The sequence below is a fragment of the Alligator mississippiensis genome, chromosome 2 (assembly GCF_030867095.1).
Source record: "Alligator mississippiensis isolate rAllMis1 chromosome 2, rAllMis1, whole genome shotgun sequence".
In the NCBI taxonomy this organism is placed as follows: Eukaryota; Metazoa; Chordata; order Crocodylia; family Alligatoridae; genus Alligator; species Alligator mississippiensis.
Genome location: NC_081825.1, coordinates 232,627,362 through 232,637,313, shown reverse-complemented (window position 1 = coordinate 232,637,313; position 9,952 = coordinate 232,627,362). Strand labels below are relative to the sequence as shown.

The 9,952-nt window shown below is 47.0% G+C and overlaps 1 protein-coding gene across 1 annotated transcript in view; it reads right to left on the bottom strand.

Moving 5' to 3' along the window:
* Positions 1–929: 929 nt before the first annotated feature.
* PLEKHD1 (pleckstrin homology and coiled-coil domain containing D1) overlaps positions 930–9,952 on the bottom strand; it is a 50,283-nt gene continuing 41,260 nt past the window's right edge. Inside the window, exons 8-14 of the mRNA XM_019477218.2 lie at positions 9,567–9,660; positions 7,583–7,761; positions 6,652–6,784; positions 5,441–5,585; positions 4,675–4,824; positions 4,493–4,555; positions 930–4,097 (exon numbers count right to left, since the gene is read on the bottom strand). Of these exons, the coding sequence (XP_019332763.1) occupies positions 3,937–4,097; positions 4,493–4,555; positions 4,675–4,824; positions 5,441–5,585; positions 6,652–6,784; positions 7,583–7,761; positions 9,567–9,660 (925 nt within the window). The 3' untranslated portion in view covers positions 930–3,936. The remainder of the gene's footprint in view (positions 4,098–4,492; positions 4,556–4,674; positions 4,825–5,440; positions 5,586–6,651; positions 6,785–7,582; positions 7,762–9,566; positions 9,661–9,952) is intronic.

Genomic DNA, 9,952 nt, shown 5'->3' with positions numbered 1-9,952 from the left:
AAAGAGCAGAAATACCTACTGCAAGGGTCTGTCTCCATTCACTCCCTCTGGCTTCTGGCATTTCCCATGCAGGTCCAGGCAGAAAGGTCACCTGCCCTTTCTACCTTCACTAACATTTACCTGTTCCTCCTTTGCCTCGTGCTGGCCTTGTCACTGCACCTTTTTGCTTCCTCTGGCTATTACAGTGGTTTTCAGCCTGTGGTCTGCAGATCACTGGGGGTCCACAGACTATGTCTAAGAGGTCCGCAAAAGATGAATATGATTAATCACAAGTATGTGATGACATGTGATTACAGTCATCAAATTCACCTCCATTCAACATTTTTAGGGGTCTGCAAATGGAAAAAAAGGTTGAAAACCACTGCTTTAGTACCACAGAGCTGCCTAAACAAATTTCCTACATGTCTTTGCTTCCTTGGGCAGTTTCGCAGTAGAAACGGTCATGTTTTTCCATTTTAATGTAAAATGTTTTTATGTTTAACTGTGTAATACAGTTTAAAAATTAAACAGCATGTGCCAAATGAGGAGCTAACAATAGCACCCACTCACACATGCTGAGAGTAGCAGCAGCACAGCTCTAAGTGCAGAAGCTCCCTGAACAGAGTCTGAACATCCAGCCACAATCCTGGCAGGGAAATGGACAACCAGTGCAGAACACAATACTACCTGTAAAGCCCTGGACGCAGCACACAAGGAACTGCAAATGAAAAACACGTCTATGCTCTGGAACCTCAGAAACTGCAGAAATGTGACCCTGAAGTTAAAAGGGGAAATACAATTAGCTAGTAGAGTGGGGCCATGTTTTCTGTTGGTTCAGTGGACAATACTGAAAAAATTGGGGGGGACCAAGGGGTGGAGAATGCTGCCAAGTCTGGCCAAAACAGAAATGTTTGGGGGCATCAGGGGTGAGAAAGGAGGATTTTGCAATGTGAAAAGAAAGCGGATTTTATTTCATGCCTACCTGGAACACTGCATGACCCAGAATGTTTCGCTTCATCCTGTGGTGTTCTTAAACCATTTTGCTTACCAAGGTTTCTCTTAATACAAAAAATGCCATCTCAAAACAGGAAGGTGAAAAATTGCACCTTGAAAACACCAGACCAAATGAAACGTGTCGTAGGGTAGGACCACAGGGCACAATGCAGATGCCAGGGAGAGACATCTGAACTAGTCAAGCCAGGCCTCCTCAGCAGGCTTGAGTGGGACATGGCTGAAATGGGTCTGGCATCTCCATACAGCACAGCATTGTGCCATAGAGACAAATCTTTAATGTAAATTAACAGATTACATGTGTGGACATTGGTTCCAGATTGCTGACGGGGTTTTCTTTTCTTTTCTTTTTTACTTTGAGTTTAATACATGTTGATTTTAACCTTAAAATACATTTTAATCCAGGATCTAGACTTGGAAGCCAAGGTGCAGGACACATAGGAGGGAAAAGCAAGTGAAAGCAGAAGGAAGGACAAAGGCATATATGTATATGTATTTCTCTCACAGATGATGTGCAGCATCTGACTGGAGCAGTCAAATAACACAACCACCATCACCAATTTCACAGTAATGAATGAAGCCTGAGAAAATGAACAGGCTGCCTTCCAAACAGGAGATGTGATAATCAGTGCTATGATGTTATAGTAGGACCACACAGGAGCTCCCCCTAGAGATAATGTTACTTTATTATATAACTAATGCTGCATCATAAAGGAAGGCAAAATACAGCCATCTCCTGAGTATAACAGCTCTGTCAAACTGAAAATGTGGAGTTTGATGGCAGATTAAAGGTGTTGGATATACAAGTCAAAAAGTGATTTTTCTAACTACTTGGATTGCAAACTCCCTCCCCAGGACCAAGCTGAGTCCGTCTCTTCTCTCCTCAACCAATTCAGATTGTATATTTGGAAGTCAACTGGTGATTTTTGTTATGAAGAGGCAGGGAAGAATAGACTGCAGCTTGCTCTTTTGGAGCTGTACTGGCACTGTGGGAGCCAAAATGTGTTTGCATAAGTTGAAAACATAAAGGGACCAGAACAGTTAGAGGAAGCACTTTTACAAGGTTGCTTGTCTGATCACATGAAGCCTGGCTTCACTTGAAGCCTTTGGTGTCAGACATTGTCACCATCTGAATCATCCCATTGCCAGGCACCAAAAAATAAAATAGGTGTAGGCCATGTCCTCATGGCTTCCCTTCCATGCTCCCTGATCAGTTCATATCTGCTTAGAGGCACCAAGCAACGCTCCAGATTCACAGACCCTGCTGGAACTATCTTGCTTTACCAGCCCCACACTCCTTGTGATAGCTCAAGCCTCAGTCTCCACCCTCTCCCCCGATTTCTACCTATAAAGAGAACTTCACTGATAGGACAATTGATCTACTGGAAGGAGAAGGTGGCTAGGAGCACAAAGACCCTTCTCAGTTCACTTATGCCACCACTTTTGTAACCTTGGGCAAGTCCTTGAACATTTCAGTGTCTCAGTTTTCCTTTCTATACGACAAGGATAACAATACTTCCCCATCTCATGTGTTTATGAAGTGTTGGGTAGTGTACTTGTTGTATCCTGGATAACTAGCAGCCTTGTAGGGTTATTTATTTAAAGAAACTGTTACTGGCAATGGGGTCTCCACAAAACAATCCCTCTCTCTCCTTTAATTCACAGGGTAACCACATGCTGGCTATCTCCTCTGGGCTAAGATGAATCCAGGCTTCCATGACAGCAGCAGCAGGGGCCAGGATGGGAAGGCAGACCCCTCCCTTCTCAACCCCGGGTGTTCCTCTGCAACCTGATTATTCACAAAGGTGGAAGCTATGCTGCAGAGGAACTCTTATGTAACCTATGCAAGGTAAAGCCAGTAGGTGGCTGGTATGACACTGGTGATAGCGCTCTGTGAAGTGGGAAGGAGGGAGCATTCCTCAGGTTGTACATTAGTTTAACACTGTAGTAGCAGGACTCATTGCTTGGTTCTCCTCACTTTGCTGCCTCAGTCTCAGAGGACTATAATAAGCTACTGATCACATATGAGTGAGCTGTTAGGGGCACTGGAGAGAGGGACATACAGGTCCTGCATCTGTCCCCTTAGACCAGTGTCCATGTGTAGTTCTGTCCCTGATTCTAGTCATTGGTGTCACTATACAAAGCAGGGTCAGTGGCAGTGGCCCTCCTACTCTGTACCCACTGACAGCTGAACATGACGTTTCAAATGTGTGGCTACTTTAGGGAGGAGGCTCTCTCTCTCATCAGCCTAAATCTTGGGGCCACATTGGCCCTCCCAAGGCATCCCTCCAGGTTTTGTCCATTTTGTGCCACTGCCATTTGCTTAAAAATTGTTGCACCAAGAGGTTGTTCTATGCCTGGCATTATTGCACATGCTTAGTGAGCTGAGACTGCTGCAGTCTCTAGGGAATGCACTAAATAATATCCCTCTTCACAGCACAGAGCCAGGGATGCCCTGTCCTAGCCACAGAAAAGAAGGCAGACAGCAATTCAGCTTCATCTGACCTGCTAGGTTTGCTACCTGGACATCGAGGGAATTAAAGGCGTTTTTCAAAAGTACCTACATCTGACAGGCAAACTAGATGGTAAAGAAGGGACTGGGGACTCTCTAGGCTAAGGTCTGTTGTTCACTTTAATGCTGACTGTGGTAGTTGGGTAGACCATGTCCTAATGAGAACAGCTGAAGTAAACTGATGGGACTTGGAGTAAATGGCAGAGCAGATCAGCTGGTCTAAAGGCAGAGAGAGAGAAAAAGATCAGCAGTGCTCAGGAATGCAAAGGAAAACTAACCACCAACCACAGGGTGTTGCATGCACCCTGCCTTGCCTTTTTCCTCACAAAGGAGCAAGCTGCCCTCCTGACCTCAGTACCCAGTGGTTTAGTGTTTGTTGAGTTGCAGGATGTATTGAGATCAGAAGCCCCCTCCCAATGGAAGGAGACAAGGTTTCACTTCTTGTCCCCACGGGCAGAATCTTTCTGTGACATCATGATCTGATAGAGGGTTTCCCGGAAGTGCTGGTCCTGGCTCAGCGTCTTGGCTACTTCCTTCAGCTCCACGATGTTATCTGCTTCTGTCTGGGAGAAGACGAAGGACTGTGACTGCTTCACTGAAATGAGAGCACCACAAGCAGGTGAGTACTCGCTTGCCAGCAATCTCCTAAAGCTGACCCAAGCTCAGATTCAACAAAGAACCTCTGCCAAGTAACTGCAATGAAATCATGATGTCCCTGATCCAATTACAGTTGGGAGCACGTGGACCCATGCCACTGTCTGCTGAGAGGGGAAAGAATGAGGGTAGGGAATGATACATGTGCCCTTTGCTGCTGTCAGACTGCAAAAGTGCCCTTGACGTGAAGCTTCCAATGGGAGAGCAGTTCACATGGACTCAGCTGCAGGAGCGTATTGCCCCCCGTGCTCATGCAGAGTGCTGCTGGCAATGAAGGGGTTAACATGAGTTTCCTGATATACACAATGTGAAGGAATTAAGATGGAGGTTTCTTGCCTTCTCTGCGGACAGAAGAGCCCCACATTTCTCTGCCTGCAGCCCCTTGCGAGGGCAACAGCGCTGCAAGAGGACAGAAAACATGAATCATTTGTGGAAGTCACTCCTCACCTATCCCACTACCCCCACCCCACATCCCAGCTCCGCAGAGTTTAAGTGGGGAGATGGAGCCCAACACCTACAGTCGTTCCATGAAGCACTGGCCCTCCGGCGGTGAAAGCGGCAGCTTTTTATTCGGCGGGTGGCAGCCCTGTGAATGTACACGGAGTTCTTCATGATCATGGGCATCTTGGCTTCCAGCTCGGCACTCCGGATGCACTCCTCAAAGAACTCTAGGGAGGAGACAGCCCAGGGGACACTGCAGGCACTGATGCTGGCCACACAAGGCCCTGGTCAGCCTGGCCCACGTGACAGACTTGACACCGAGGGCATGATCCTGTTGAGATCAGTTTGCACTGCCTGAGGGGATGGACCAAGCGCATCTGGATACTGTGCCCTTCTGTTGCACCTTTTAGATTAGGAACTCAGAGAATCTGATAAACACTAATTCATGAAGCCCCACAACATCCTTTTGGGGGTAGTAGTAGCTTCCATTCACCACTGATCTAAGCTGGATTTCCACTGTTGAAATGAAGGCAGCAGGTCCCACTACCAATCCTACATGAGCCACTCCTCCTCCACTCCTCCTCAACTGCTGCTCCCCTGGCATCAACAACCTCTCTGTATCATCATCTAAATCAGGGCTGTCCAACTTCTGAATGGCCAGAGGCTGTAGGCGCTCCAGTCACATACCACGTGAGCTGCATGATCCCTAGACCACATGCTGTGCTCACTAGAAACCACCTTGCTTAGCTTGTGTTCTTTGGCCTGGGGGCATAGGGCTTGTGGAGATAGCTCCTCTTGCAAACCATGTTCACCAGTAGGAGGAGTGAAGGAACAGTGACTTACTTTTCAAGTTGCTGACATCAGCTTTCATTTTCTCTTCCTTCTCCTCATTGCGATCAACAGAATTTAAGCCTTGCTCCAAGCTCTGGAGGGCTTCCTCAGCCTCCCCTAGTCTTCTCTCTAGATCCATACGTACCTTTACTTCAGCCTGGGGAAGAAGGAATGGGGAACACCAAAAAAAACCTAGTTAAGCAACTGTCCCAGGAGTTGTAAAGAACCTAAGCAAATGGTTTTATTGAATGAGAAGGGACCAGGATAAGGACAGCCAGTGTAGACGGGATAAGAAACCACAATCCCAATAAAACAGCCCCAAAAAACTGAACACTGAGTCAATGTGAATAGGGAAGTGCTTTAAAGTGATCACAACTCTAGGTCTCAAATGAAAGTTCATCACTTGCTCAAACTGAACCCAAATCTAAGGTTCAGAAGTGCTTGGAGGATGGTCTCTTACTCTGGTTTTCCAATTTCAGAATTGCCCCCACCTTCTGGAGTCTGTTTGGAATCAGAGGTGTTGGAATACCCCAGAAAGTACTTGTGGCAGATTTACCCCTCTGACCATGAACAGGAAATACATGGGACTTCCTGGAGAAACAAAACAACAACAAAACTAACCCTATCCTTTCTAACTGAATGTTCCTGAGCTGAGGTCAGGGTATATCAATTCAGATAGAGTACTTATCCAGACTGATTCTCCAGGGCCCTTGAGGTTCAGCCATCATGACAAGATGGAGAGAGATCCCTTCTCCTCTGCCCTTTGGCTAATATCAGATGCTCTATCAAGGGTGGTATCCTGTCTTTCTGGAAGGGACAGTCTCATAGTCTAATAAATCAAAGGTTTCCAAAACTGCTGCCTGGTCCATTTATTGCAATATTCTTGAGGTGGGGTAGCCAAGAGCACTCTGATAATTCATATGGTACTTTTCAGAGGCAGCACAGACTTCCTGTTCTGCCCTAAATGAGGTCCTGCACAAAGTATCTGGATGTAGAGGCAGAGCAGTCTCAGGGCATGGTCATGCCCGCTAGAATACACCTTGCTGGTACATCAGAACTTAAGCCTAATGACTTACGGGGCATGGTATACGTTTCCTCCAGCCACTCCTGCTTTCACCTATAGGGTGGGAGAGAGTCTAATGGTAGGGAGGACAGTGAAGAGGGGTGGCAGAGGCAGTAGACTGCAAGGTAGGGGTAGAGTCAGTGGGCCAAATGCACAGTACCTTGAGGTCTCTTTCTGTTTGCAGCTTCTCTGCAGTCAGCTCTGAGAGCGAGTTCTGCAGTGCCTGCGACTGAGAAGAGTAAAACTCCCGCTCCTGCTCCAGGGCCTGGGACCGCTCCTCATTCTCCTTCATCCTGCCACACACAATGCCACATGGACATTAGGGAAGGCCTGTCCCCCCCAAGCTCAACTCATAGGAAGGAAGGAAGGAACTGAATCTTGGTGGAAAGCTGCTCTTGCAAACACGGTTGGCCTCTGTTGGAGATGCACACATTTCACTTTGAGGCATTCCCTTGGCACTTGAATTCAGTTTTTTAAACAGGCAAGTGCAGCACTTGAAAAGGATCCCTGAGTTCTGGAGGGTTAATATTCTTTATCCATAGAACAGGTGCAACAGTAGCATGGGATTCCTGTTTACTGCTAGGCCCTCATGCCTTCACCCTGCTCTGAAAGAAACAACTTTAGACATTAAAGGAGTTCAGCTAGGTCCATTCACAACTGGACCTCTCTGCTGAGACTGCAAAAAGGGAGAGACATCTGCAATATGAGCATTTGACCAGTGGGAATTAGATGGCCACCAAGGTCATTTGATACTGGCAATCACAAAGCAATGCCAACCCAGGGTCACCATTATTCATCACCCCTGACCCAACCTGAATTTGAACCAGTTGCCCAAGTAGCGCTCTACTGCCTTCAGCCAGAACCCAGGAGTGGAACCTATAAGAGATCTAGCCACGCTGTCTAGGTTGTTGGCCTGAAGAAAACGGACATTGAGTCAACATGAATGGGGACGTACTTATCATGGTTCTTGGTCTGAAAATAGGTTCCAGCAGCTCTTCTTGGCATCACACTCCCTTTGCAAGAGGTAGATTAGCTCCTTCCTTCTCTGACATTCTGCAAAAGCCTTTTCCCACCATCACTCTCATCCTCACCTCCTCTCTGCTAGGAGTTTCTCCTCCAGAAGCTGATGCATCTTCTCCTCAATCTGGCGGAGGTTGCTGTGCAAACCCCGGCTGGGGTTTTGCTGCTTGCTAATGTTGGGGAGAGGCTGAAGCTTGTTTTCATTCTCTTGCAACAACTCCAGGGTTCTTTGCTTTTCCACAGAAAGCTCCTTGGGAAGGAGTAGGAACAGATCATGTTAGTACCAGCCAGGTCTCCAGCTTCCAAACATTGCTTTTCTTTTGCTGGACACCTTTCTGCTTGCCTCTTCTCAAAAGTTTCCTTGTTGCCCTTTCTTCCTTCTGTTGTCTACCTCCTTTCCTTACCCAGCTAAACTCTGGGTTCCTCTTCTCAGCTGCAACTCTGGGGTCAATAATCACCATAGTGCTCTCTCTTTCAGCCTGGCCTAGGAAAAATCCACACTCAGAATTTTTGCCCTATGCTCAAGCTGAACCCAAACCACCCAGCAGTGAGCTGAAGAGATAAAGCAAAGCAAGATGGCCATGCTTTATGGGAAAGCCATGTAGAATCACAGAGATTAAACCAATAGATTTCTATAGTAATTACTCTAAAATCTATTAGAATGGAATACAAAACTAGATTCTTTTACCATATGTTTTGGACCGTCCTGCAAAATTCAGTACAAAATTATGAGTCAGATCCTGGCTGCAGCTGCCTGGGGCTGACAGTGTCTGGGAAGGGATAGAGAAAGAAAAGCTCCTCAGAAGGCATAAAACTCATGGAGTCATCCTTTTAGCCCTTTGTGGGATTGGGATCATGAGAGGTGAAGGCAGAATGCGACAGGGCTCTGCTTTACTCCACAAATTTTCTGCCAATGTATGATTCTTCACAGACCCATACTCAGTGATGACTCTGATTTATACCAGGGTTAGGGTCAAGGCAGTGGCAGCCTTCAGTGGCCTCCTGACAGCTTCACCCCAGCCCTGAAGGGATACTTCCATATATCCTGACTAAAGAATAACAGGATGGATCATTGCCATTGCAGATGGATTTCATTCTCTATTGCACTCTAAAAGCTTTCAGAATAATTTATATGGGACACTCATTCTAATTGCTGTTCAGTTCAATAGGACTTTGCCCAAAGTCCTATTGAGAACTCCCTATGGGGAGAAGTGGACACGCTGGAGGGCACGGAACAGCTGCAAGCAGACCTGGACAGGTTAGACAAGTGGGCAGAAAACAACAGAATGCAGTTCAACAAGGAGAAATGCAAAGTGCTGCACCTAGGGAGGAAAAATGTCCAGCACACCTACAGCCTAGGGAATGACCTGCTGGGTGGCACGGAAGTGGAAAGGGATCTTGGAGTCCTAGTGGAAGCCATCAGAAAAGTCAATGGCACTTTATCGTGCATCAGCAGATGCATGACGAATAGGTCCAAGGAGGTGATACTTCCCCTCTATCGGGCGCTGGTCAGACCACAGTTGGCGTACTGCGTGCAATTCTGGGCGCCGCAATTCAAGAGGGATGCGGATAACCTGGAGAAGATCCAGAGAAGGGCCACTCGTATGGTCAAGGGCCTGCAGACCAAGCCCTACGAGGAGAGACTAGAGAAACTGGACCTTTTCAGCCTCCGCAAGAGAAGGTTGAGAGGCGACCTTGTGGCTGCCTATAAGTTCATCACGGGGGCACAGAAGGGAATTGGTGAGTATTTATTCACCAAGGCGCCCCCGGGGGTTACAAGAAATAATGGCCACAAGCTAGCAGAGAGCAGATTTAGACTGGACATTAGGAGGAACTTCTTCACAGTTTGAGTGGCCAAGGTCTGAAATGGGCTCCCAAGGGAAGTGGTGCTCTCCCCTACCCTGGGGGTCTTCAAGAGGAGGTTAGATAATCATCTAGCTGGGGTCATCTAGACCCAGCACTCTTTCCTGCCTATGCAGGGGGTCGGACTCGATGATCTATTGAGGTCCCTTCCGACCCTAACATCTATGAATCTATGAATCAAAAAGCACTCACCTCCAGTGTTTTCTGTAAGGACTCTGTCAGGCTTCGCAGATCCTTCTTCTCTTCCTCCACTCCCTTGAGAGACTGGGCTGTCAGCTCTAGCTCCCTAAGATGAAACAATGGTAACATACTTTTGTGTGTTTCCAATGTTAGACATTGCACTGATACAACTAGAAGCTGTAGATTTTAGGGCCATTAATATAAGACACTGTACTGCTAGTTTGTAAAGGATGCCATCAAAAAGTGGAAATGCCAGGCGTATACTTTGGCTGGAGAATGTTAGATATGTTATGTCTTGAATACATTAATAATTGTTAATAATGATTAGCTCCTTCTGGCCCTGTAGATGAGTGGGGGTGGAGTGGGGTAGGGAAATCAGTCTGTTTCCTGTTGGGGAC